Genomic DNA, 12213 nt, shown 5'->3' with positions numbered 1-12213 from the left:
CATTTGTTACAGGTTTTACTCAACAAATCCTATTTATCATTGATTCATTTGGACGGTATGCTGGCACAGCGGTAGAGTTGCTGCCTTACAGCGCTTGCAGCACCGGAGACTTGGCTTGGATCCCGACTACGGGTGCTGTCTGTACGGAGTTTGTACCTTCTCCCCGTGACCTGCGTGGGTTTTCTCCGAGATAGAAACAGAGAAACATAGAAATTAGGTGCAGGAGTAGGCCATTCGGCCCTTTGAGCCTGCACCGCCATTCAATATGATCATGGCTGATCATCCAACTCAGTATCCCGTACCTGCCTTCTCTCCATACCCCCTGATCCCCTTAGCCACAAGGGCCACATCTAACTCCCTCTTAAATATAGCCAATGAACTGGCCTCAACTACCCTCTGTGGCAGAGAGTTCCAGAGATTCACCACTCTCTGTGTGAAAAAAGTTCTCCTCATCTCGGTTTTAAAGGATTTCCCCCTTATCCTTAAGCTGTGACCCCTTGTCCTGGACTTCCCCAACATCGGGAACAATCTTCCTGCATCTAGCCTGTCCAACCCCTTAAGAATTTTGTAAGTTTCTATAAGATCCCCTCTCAATCTCCTAAATTCTAGAGCGTACAAACCAAGTCTATCCAGTCTCTCTTCATAAGACAGTCCTGACATCCCAGGAATCAGTCTGAGATCTTCGGATTCCTCCCATACTCCAGACGCATGGATATATAGGTAAATTGGCTTGGTATAAGTGTAAATTGTTCCTAGCGTGTGTGGGATAGTGTTGGTGTGCAGGGATCGCTGGTCGGTGTGGGCTCAGTGGCCCTGTTTCCGCGCTGTATCTCTGAACTAATCTAAACGTATCCATATTCTCAGTTTATGTTCATTCAGCCACATAAATACTTTACATTATTATAGATTTCCAACATCTGCAGTATTATGTACATAGGTTCCAGGAACAGAATTATGCCCTTCAGCCCAGCAAGTCTACTCCATCATTAAAATGTGGATGGATTATCTTTCCCTCTCAATCCCATTCTCTTGCCATTCACCACCTTCTGACTAAAGAAATTCCTCCTTATTTCTAAAGGTACATCCTTTTATTCAGAATCTGTGCCCTCTGGTCCCAGACTCTCCCACTAGTGGCAACATCTTCTCCACATCCACTCTATCCAGGCCTTTTTGCCTTTGTTTCAGAAGGCCTCAATTACAATGTTGTTCCCTTATTGCCATCTTTTGTTTGCTGTTATAACAGCCAGAGACTGGAACTCATCCCTGTCCTTTCTGAAGCCTTGCCCATTATATTAGCTGCCAACACACGTCAAAGACTGATCATTCTCTGCAACAAGGAAAACCTTCTGACTTTTAATCTATTATTGAAAATATATCACGTTCACTTGTTCCTTTTAGCTAATCTAATTAAAATTGCTTTTTCTTACGAACACGGACTAGTCCATTTATTATTGTAAAGATCTCAATTAAATTTCCATTATGTCCAGGTTTTTCAAGAATAAAGCTGCAGGCATTTACATTGACAATTACAATACTGAAAGCATCAATCTCTTGGGTCTCATCTGGACCTATTCCGAAACCTCACTATCATCTATCGAGTTAGGATATTCCAACAAGTCCCACTACACCAGTTCACATTAAACAACACAAAGCAAGTTTACTGCGATCGTATCTTTTATTCAATGTGATACATGTCAGGATTAAAATGGTTACAATCAATGCTTACAGTTGAGATTGTCATCACACTACTAGACTCCATCTACACTTCACGCTGCCTCGGCAAGGCCACCAGCTTTATCAAGGATGAGTCTCACCCTGGAGACTCCCTCATCTCTGCTCTCACATTAGGCATAGAAACATAGAAACATAGACAATAGGTACAGGAGTAGCCATTTGCCCCTTCGAGCCAGCACCACCATTCAATATGATCATGGCTGATCATCCACAATCAGTACCCCGTTCCTGCCTTCTCCCTATATCCCTTGCTTTCAATGGGTGATGTTTCAGGTCGAGACCCTTCTTTAGACTGAGATCCAGTCTGAAGAGGGGACCACCCAAAACGTCACCCATTCCTTCTCTCCAGAGATGCTGCCTGTCCCGCTGAGTTATTCCAGCATCTTGTGTCTATCTTCGAAGTAGACCAGCATCTGCAGCTCCTACACATATCTGTCTAAATGTTACTTGAACTTTGTGATAGTACCTGTCTCAACTACCTCCTCCGACAGCTGGTTCCATACAACGACCACACTTTGTGTGAAAAAGTTACCCCTCAGGTTCCTAATAAATTTTACCTCCCCCTCACCTTAAACCTACCTCCTTTGCTTCTTAATTCCTCTATTCTGGGCATGAGAAGGGATGGATATCTGCCGAATTGTCAGCTGCTTGAGGGAAGGTCTCCTATGTAATAATCACTCTCCACATACACTGTTGCTAAAAATTCTAATTGGGTTGTTATGAAGTGGAAAGCAACAACAGCGGATGTGGGTACTGCAAACCTATTTGCCATCAGTTTTCCCAAATTGTCCGCAGAATAGGCTAAACATTCATTTTCTTCATATTTTGCAATTGGAATATGTGTTTTAAATTGTTCCGTTGGTTTATATTTTTTTGAGAGAGTAAATTTTAGATAACAAAAAAATAATGTAAAATGACAAAATGCAAAATGACACAGTGGGAAAAAGCACATATATTTTGACCATTAATATAAAGATTAATGTGCAAATTGGCTCTGTGTCAAAATTATAAGCATAATGTTCTTTCAATTTTAAAATAATGTGAGCTTAACAATATGTAAGATTAACAACGAGGAACCAATAATTTAAATATTGTGACACTGTGTAATAAAGTTATTCTGTTTAGTTTAGAGATACTGCGCGGAAACAGTGAGTCTGCTCTGACCTGTGATGCCAGCACATTTACACCATCCTACACCAGAGACAATTGTTACATTTATTTCAAGCCAATTAACCTACATACCTTTGGAGTGTGGGAGGAAACCAAAGATCTCAGAGAAAACCCGCGCAGGTCACGGGGAGAAGGTACAAACTCTGTACAGACAGCACCTGTAGTTTGTCTACTAGACTCTGGGTCTCTGACATGGGTCTCTGGCACTGCCAGGGCTGTAAAGCAGCAACTCTACCGCTGCACCTCTGTGTCATCCTGTTATCATGCCTATAGTATTATTTTGTTAAACTGCTAATGGACTGGACATTTATCGATATGGTCTTGAATGAATTTGGGCAATGATCTATTTGCCAAGTCTATTTGCAACCACTATCTAGAATGCACACAGCATGTGAAGACAGAATGAGTTGCAGATTCTCCATGTACTTAAGTAATCTGTCAATACTCATTGTGTGTGGAGCTTCACATGTGGAAATCTAACCCAGTGATCAGACAGGCGAGCCCATGCAACGATGACATTGCAATATGTACCATGGTTTCACATTTCTGTCACAAGACTAAATTAAATGTCGAGAAACTATTTTCAATTCTGAGGGATTGAGTACTGATGAATCTTTCTTTGTGTTAAGCATGTTCATTAATTCTTCATTTAATCTTCGCTGAACACCATTGGCACATGCTGTATACCTCATAATGTGCAGGAAGGAACTACAGATGCTGGTTTAAACCGAAGATACACTCGACGAGCTGGAATAGCTCAGCGGGACAGGCAGCGTCTCTGGAGAGAAGGAATGGGTGACGTTTTGGGTCGACAGATGCTGCCCCCCTGCACAGATTTAAATGGGTGTGCAGTTTTGGTCTCCAAATTTGAAGAAGGACATTCTTGCAATTGGGGGAGTGCAGATAGGTTCACAAAGTTATTCAAGAGAGAACTAGATAGTGCTCTTAAAGATAGTGGAGTCAGGGGGTATGGGGAGAAGGCAGGAACGGGGTACTGTTTGGGGATGATCAGCCATGAACACATTGATTGGCAGTGCTGGCTTGAAGGGCCGAATGGCCTACTCCTGCACCTATTGTCTATTGTTATTTCAGGGATGGTGGGACTGTCGTATGCTGATAGAATGGAGCGGCTGGGCTTGTATCCACTGAAATTTACAAGGAAGAGAGAGGATCTTATTGAAACATATAATAAGGGATTGGATCCCTTATTATATCCTGCCTTCTCCCCATATCCCTTGACTCCACTATCTTCCAGAGCTCTATCTAACTCTCTCTTGAAAGCATCCAGAGAATTGGCCTCCACTGCCTTCTGAGGCAGAGAAGTCCACAGATTCACAACTCTCTGGGTGAAAAAGTTTTTCCTCATCTCTGTCCTAAATGGCCCACCCCTTATTCTTAAATTGTGACCACTGGTTCTGGACTCCCCTAACATCGGGAACATTTTTCTATGGCAGAGTATTCCACATAAAAGATAAAATCCTGCATAAAATACAGTCAAGCTAATGGGATTGAGAACAATTTCTCAGCCCGGTTAGAAGATTAGCAAAGCAGCTGGAAGCAAGAAAAAATGATAATGGACAGGTATGTCATTGGCATAGAGCCACTTTGCTGTATCCCACAGTGATCTTTGTTGTAACTGCTACGACTTACTATATTTATACACGCTATAAATAAGATAGATAGTCATTTGTTCAGACATGTCACAAAAACGAGCAACGCTCAGAGCAGTCACAGACACAAACTGCTGGAGTAACTCAGCGGGTCAGGCAGCATCTGTGGAGAACATGGATAGGTGACGTTTCACAGAGTGCTGGAGTAACTCAGCGGGTCAGGCAGCATCTGTGGAGAACATGGATAGGTGACGTTTCACAGAGTGCTGGAGTTACTCAGCGGGTCAGGCAGCATCTGTGGAGAACATGGATAGGTGACGTTTCACAGAGTGCTGGAGTAACTCAGCGGGTGCAGCAGCATCTATGGAGCTAAGGAAATAGGTAACGTTTCGGGCCGAAACCCTTCCGGGTTTCGGCCCGAAACGTTGCCTATTTCCAGAAGGGTTTCGGCCTGAAATGTTGCCTATTTCCTTAGCTCCATAGATGCTGCTGCACCATAACTCAGTGGGTCAGGCAGCATCTGTGGAGAACATGGATAGGTGACGTTTCACAGAGTCTGTGCTGGAGTAACTCAGTGGGTCAGGCAGCATCTGTGGAGAACACGGATAGGTGACGTTTCACAGAGTGCTGGAGTAACTCAGTGGGTCAGGCAGCATCTGTGGAGAACATGGATAGGTGACGTTTCACAGAGTGCTGGAGTAACTCAGCGGGTCAGGCAGCATCTGTGGAGAACATGGATAGGTGACGTTTCACAATGGTTAGATCATCTCTGAAGGACTGTTAGCTGTTCACAATGTCTCAGGGTGGTTGTATTCATCTTGCAGCAAATACAGAATGTATTTACCAAAATAATATTCAGATTCCAAAAGTTAGAATATATGAAAGAATACACTCAACCTAGAATTTCATCTCCTGGATTTCAGATGAATAAAGGGAACTGCTGAATGGATACACTGACGTTATATCTACTGGTTTTGAAACCGGGAATGACAGAACATCATCCTAAATATCAGCCAGACCTTTAGGGAATGAAGTTAGGAAACATCTCTCTGTACAGAGGTATAAAGTAGCTTCGAGGTGTCTCCTACAAACAGCTGATTCCAGATCATTTGACATTTTCAAAGCAAAACCGATAGATTATTGCTAACATTAAGGAAAATGAAGAAAGGATGGATATTTAGAGTTAGGTCACAGATCATAAGGTCCTAAGGAATAGGAGCAGAATTAGTCCATTTGGCCCATCCTCTACTCTGGCATTCAATCATGGCTGATCTATCTCTCCCTCCTAACCCCATTCTCCTGCCTTCTCCCCCAGATCAGCCATGCTCCGAATGACCTAACGTTTGGGAAGATAAATGTTCTACACTTATTCCTGTGTCAAACGTTAAATCCAAATAATGTCAAACTGGTCAACATTTCCATGTGCAGGAGGAAATTGCAAATGCTGGTTTACACCGAAGATAGGCAGTGAATTCTGGAGTATCTGTGGGGCAGGCAGCATCTCTGGAGAGAAGGAACTGGTGACATTTCAGGTCCCGGCCAAAAACGCCACCTGTCCGTCCATGTGTTGTCTAGACCCGCTGAGTTTCTCCAGCCCTCTCGTCTCTCTGCTGACTGGTACATGTGACACAACAAGAGCTTTTCACTGTACCTCGTTACACGTGACAATAAACTAAACTGAACTAATCTGTATCCAGCTTTGTAAACCAGCATCTGCAGTTCCTTGTTTCAACTGTACAAATATCACGGTGTTTTCTGGCAGCACGTTTCAGGTTGTCCTGCAATGAACAATGCATCCTACATCCCTGTACAGCTTACTCAGCAACCTCCAACCTAAACGTCACACGTTAGTTACACTGACAACTGGACCAAATGTCACTTTGAATGTCCTGCAGGTCATGTCTTTCTGTCAACATAGAAACATAGAAACATAGAAATTAGGTGCAGGAGTAGGCCATTCGGCCCTTCGAGCCTGCACCGCCATTCAATATGATCATGGCTGATCATCCAACTCAGTATCCCGTACCTGCCTTCTCTCTCCATACCCCCTGATCCCCTTAGCCACAAGGGCCACATCTAACTCCCTCTTAAATATAGCCAATGAACTGGCCTCAACTACCCTCTGTGGCAGAGAGTTCCAGAGATTCACCACTCTCTGCGTGAAAAAAAGTTCTTATAGCAACATCATGATGCAGGATGGGCATCTGGAGGTTATTACACAATTCAGAGTTGCACACAGGAAATAATCCACATTGAGGCAGGTAGTATAACAATGACACATAATGCTGGAGTAACTCAGCGGGACAGGCCGCATCTCTGGAGAGAAGGAATGGGTGATGTTTCGGGTCAAGACCCTTCTTCAGATTGACTTTGTCTGAAGAAGGGTCTCTACCCGAAATGTCCCCCATTCCTTCCCTCCAGAGATGCTGCCTGTCCCGCTGAGTTATTCCAACATTTTGTGTCTACCTTTGATTTAAACCAGCATCTGCAGTTCTTTCCCAATATAACAATGAGGCAGACACAATAACAACATTTAAAAAACATTTGGACAGGTACATGGATAGGAAATGTTTAGAGGGGAATGAACTAAATGCAGAGAGGTGGGGCCAGCGTAGTTTGGGGCATCTTGGTTGGCATGGGCAAGTTGGGCCGAAGGGCCTGTTTCTGTGCTGCATGACCCTATGACTCACTAATATCCTGACGAATCTCCTCTGCACAGAGCACTGCTGGAAAGCAGTGACACAACTGTGTTGGGCCAACTGACCAAACCCTACTGGGCTTGCATGACATCCTTCACGGCCATCATTGGTGTTATGTGGCTAAAGATCCTGTCATTCGAAGGTCTACATTTTCCAGATGCGATGGATATGATCTTTAATGGTTCTGTTTGTTGCAGTTTGTTATTTATTGTTTGCAGCCAGCGTGAGAATGTGGTGAAGTCATAGAAAACATAGAAACATAGAAAATAGATGCAGGAGTAGGCCATTCGGCCCTTCGAGCCTCAACCGCCATTCAATATGATCATGGCTGATCATCCAACTCAGTATCCTGTACTTGCCTTCTCTCCATACCCCCTGATCCCTTTAGCCACAAGGGCCACATCTAACTCCCTCTTAAATATAGCCAATGAACTGGCCTCAACTACCTTCTGTGGCAGAGAATTCCACAGATTCACCATTCTCTGTGTAAAAAATGATTTTCTCATCTCGGTCCTAAAAGACTTCCCTCTTATCCTTAAACTGTGACCCCTAGTTCTGGACTTCCCCAACATCGGGAATAATCTTCCTGCATCTAGCCTGTCCAACCCCTTAAGAATTTTGCAAGTTTCTATAAGATCCCTCCTCAATCTTCTGAATTCTAGCGTGTACAAGCCAAGTCTATCCAATCTTTCTTCATATGAAAGTCCTGCCATCCCAGGAATCACTCCCTCTATGGCAAGAATGTCTTTCCTCAGATCAGGAGACCAAAACTGTACGCAATACTCCAGGTGTGGTCTCACCAAGACCCCGTACAACTGCAGTAGAACCTCCCTGCTCTTATACTCAAAGTCACACCACAGCACAGTCGTTTTGGTATCAATGATGAATCCAAGAGGCCAAGATTGTCAGCAGCACACACACAAATATTGGTTTAGTATCTCTGTTGGTTGGAAAGATTTAAAGGCCTTAATATCTGCTCATCGTGTAGTTGTCTATAATGTGAAAGTGAAATAATTCTTCTACTTAAAATATGACGAGCTTTTGACGGCACTGGGCACTCACTGAGGTTTAGAAGGATGACAGGACAGCTCATCGAAAATTACCAAAAAATGAAAGGCCTGGATAGAGTGGATGTGGAGAGGATGTTTCTACTGGTGGGAGAGTCTAGGACTAGAGGGCACAGCCTCAGAATAAAAGGACACATCTTTAGAAAGGAGATGAGGAGGAATTTATTTAGTCAGAGGGTGATGAATCTGTGGAATTCTTTGCCACCGAAGGCTGTGGAGGCCAAATCAATGGATATTTTTAAGGCAGAGATAGATTTTTGATTAGTAGGGGTGTCAGAGGTTATGGGGAGAAGGCAGGAGAATGGGGTTGAGAGGAAAAGATAGATCAGCCACGAGTGAATTGCAGAGTAAACTTGATGGGCCGAATGGCCTAATTCTGGTCAGAGAACATTGATTTCTCCAGGACAAGGGGTCACAGCTTAAGGATAAGGGGGAAATCCTTTAAAACCGAGATGAGGAGAACTTTTTTCACACAGAGAGTGGTGAATCTCTGGAACTCTCTGCCACAGAGGGTAGTTGAGGCCAGTTCATTGGCTATATTTAAGAGGGAGTTAGATGTGGCCCTTGTGGCCAAGGGGATCAGGGGGTATGGAGAGAAGGCAGGTACAGGATACTGAGTTGGATGATCAGCCATGATCATATTGAATGGCGGTGCAGGCTCGAAGGGCCGAATGGCCTACTCCTGCACCTAATTTCTATGTTTCTATTTATGTACTGCTCTATACTACTCCAACAAATACAATTGTAATATAATTACAAATAAGTGGGATATACCAATTGGGTGGGTATTGTATACACCTGAAGCTGAACTGGATTTACATATTATAGATTGGTTATTGTATGTAAACCAATCATAGTAGAATAGCATCACTAATCCCACCTTACTGTGTGGTTCATCCTAACACCCACTTCCTAAAGCACAATTGCTAAATTAAGTTAAATAATAATATCAATTTAAGAATACCTTCCCAGCCCCTTCATCCATTCAAAATGGTCATTCATTATATACTGGTCGAGATGAGAGACGAAATTCTGGAAATAACACTTGTCAAACATCCTGATTTGAACTAATTGTACCCAAACAAAGCCTGCACGCGTGTGGTGTGAGATTGTTACACGGCAGTGACTGGTCGTTGCAGCGGCGTGGAGATAGAACAATCTTCTGGCTCCCACCCACCGCATGCATGATCGATGCTGATAGAACCTCTCACCCTGCATCCATCGGGGAGTTCTGGCCTCAGGCCAAGACAGTGAGTGATTGGCGGGTATCGCCCACTCATTCACAAGGCAACACTGCTCCGGCGGGCACCTTGTCAACAACACCTGACTTGTGTGAGTCAGAGTAACGTGATATATTGATTCAGGAACGGTGAACACCATCGATCGCTGCAGGAGGAGGTTTCTCGACCCGAAATGTCACCCTTCTCTCCGAGACGCTGCCTGACCCGCTGAGTTACTCCAGCATTTTGTGTCTATCTTCGGTGTAAACCAGCATCTGCAGTTCCTTCCGACAACATGCCTTGTCACAAACCAAGCGAATGATACACGAACACACAGCGAACCATGGATGTAAACGTGTAATCACCCCCCCCCCCCCCCCCCCCCCCCCCCCCCCTCCCCGTCACAAGAAGGGTGCAATATATATTGAAGGTGGACATAAAACGCTGGAGTAACTCAGCGGGACAGGCAGCATCTCCGGAGAGAAGGAATGGGTGACGCTTCGGGTCGAGACCCTTCTTCAGCCCAAAACATGATATAGACAATAGACAATAGGTGCAGGAGTAGAGGCCATTCGGCCCTTCGAGCCAGCACCGTCATTCAATATGATCATGGCTCATCCTCCACAATCAGTACCTCGTTCCCGCCTTCTCCCCATATCCCCTCACTCCGCTATCTTTAAGAGCCCTATCTAGCTATGAGCGTTGTGTAGGTATATTCCCCAACAGCGACTACTAACCCCCCCGACTGTAGGTGCCCTTGGTCGGCGCCGCCTCCCTCCTCGGCCCGTGTGGGACTGGGTCCCATCCACATAGATGCCAGGACTCCCCTCTGGTCCTTTCCCCAGCGACCAGGCCCTTCACCTCGGCCACGCCAGCCTGGTCCGAGCGGCCGCTGGATCAACCTCCCGCCTCCCATCCTCCAACCCGTGTTCAAATAAAACCAGCCGGCCTTGCTGTATTGTGGCGGCCAATGATATATTTTCATGTGAGGTGGTTATATAACCCGGTGGGACCAAGCGGCCTACACTCACTCGCTCACTAGCAGCGCAGGTAGTAGATAGAGTACCTGGTGGTTGGCTTCATGGCGCTAACATTAAACACACACACACACACACGGCAAACATGTCGTATCTCCAGCCCGGCCCGATCCCCACTCACTCACCCGGGCCGGCCAGTGCGGGTACCCCTTCATCTTGGCGAAGACCAGGTCACCAGCCTTGTAGTCTCTGGGCCGCGGTCGAGCCATGGGTCTCGGTCGAGCCCCCTCCCCGACCCCCGCCACCTCCACCTCCGCCTGCAGCCCGCGATCCGACCGCCCCACCGACCCACCGAGCGACACCCGCCTCCCGAGCCGGCGGGACTAGGAGGAGTGGGGAGGGGGGGAAGAAGGGCAGCGGAGGGGAGGGGAGGGGAGGCAAGGCAGGCAGGCCCCGGGATAATCACCTCCCTCCCTCCCACCTTATTTGTGTTTTTGTTATTTTAAATGATCGCACTTCACCAGTTCTCCCTCCTTCCCTCCACCCCTCGCTTCACGTTCCCCGCCCTCGAGCCCCGGAATCCCAGACCCTCCCGGACCGCGGACACCTCCCCCCCGCTTCCTCCCTCCGTCCCTGGTGTCGGCGGCTGCTCCTCAACGCTCACACCCCCCCCCCCCCAGACCCCAGACCCAGACCCAGACCCAACGCGGCCGGCCGGCAAGCACTCGCTGGCTCTCCGCTCTATCCCCTCTCCTCTACCCTCTCCTATCTTCTCTTTCCTTCTCCTCCCCACGCTCTCCTCTCCTTCCCCCTCTCTCCTCTCCTTCCCCCTCTCTCCTCTCCTTCCCCCTCTCTCCTCTCCTTCCCCCTCTCTCCTCTCCTTCCCCCTCTCTCCTCCCCCTCTTCCCTACCTCCTCTCCCCTCACCTTTCCTACCTCACCTACCCTCCCTTATCCCCTCTTTCCTCCTCTCTCCTCGTAGAGCCTCTTTTCTCCTCCTCTCTCCTCTCCTCTCCTCTCCTCTCCTCTCCTCTCTTCTTTCCCCTCTTCTTTCCCCTCCTCTTCTCCTCTTTCTCCCCTCCAGCCTCAAACACCGACCTTGCATTTCACCTTTATCTTTATTCAATGCATCAAATGCAATTCCCAGGGAGAATAAAGTATCCGCGGCAAATAGTTACTTTTATTTGCAACATGTTTAAGAAAGAACTGCAGATGCTGGAGGTGTGGAAGGTGGACAAAGTAGGTGGAGATACTCAGCAGGTGAGGAGGCAGCCTCATAGATCCCAGATGCTGCCTCACCCGCTGAGTTTCTCCAACTTTTTAGTCTACCTTTTATTTGTAACATGTGTATTTTCACTCCACCCCCAGGAAGTTCAGTCGCTGCCCTAATAATAATTATAATAAAAATAGTGACTGTTCCAAACCGCTAAGAGGTAAAGGATTATTATTTTATTTCCCTTTCCCCACCCCTTACGTGGACATTCTCGTGGATCGCATCAATAATAACCGAGGGTACACAAAAATGCTGGAGAAACTCAGCGGGTGCAGCAGCATCTATGGAGCGAAGGAAATAGGTGACGTTTCGGGCCGAAACCCTTCTTCAGACCCCCTTCCTTAACCCTCGAGCTGTCTCCTCCCATTCCCCCGCAAACGGGTCCCTCCTCCTCCCCTTTTTCATTCTGAAGAAGGGTTTCGGCCCGAATCGCCGCTCCATAGATGCTGCTGCACCCGCTGAGT

At 46.4% G+C, this 12213-nt stretch overlaps 1 protein-coding gene across 1 annotated transcript in view; it reads right to left on the bottom strand.

The window, feature by feature from the left end:
• The window catches only part of LOC129712536 (hepatoma-derived growth factor-related protein 3-like), a 37784-nt gene extending 26842 nt beyond the window's left edge, over positions 1-10942 (bottom strand). Inside the window, exon 1 of the mRNA XM_055661015.1 lies at positions 10663-10942. Coding sequence (XP_055516990.1) covers positions 10663-10746 — 84 coding nt within the window. The 5' untranslated portion in view covers positions 10747-10942. The remainder of the gene's footprint in view (positions 1-10662) is intronic.
• Between the last annotated feature and the right edge of the window lie 1271 nt (positions 10943-12213).

This window comes from Leucoraja erinacea, chromosome 33 (genome assembly GCF_028641065.1).
Source record: "Leucoraja erinacea ecotype New England chromosome 33, Leri_hhj_1, whole genome shotgun sequence".
NCBI lineage: Eukaryota > Metazoa > Chordata > Chondrichthyes > Rajiformes > Rajidae > Leucoraja > Leucoraja erinaceus.
The sequence above is the reverse complement of the archived record's forward strand: the minus strand, read 5'-3'. Positions and strand labels throughout refer to the sequence as shown.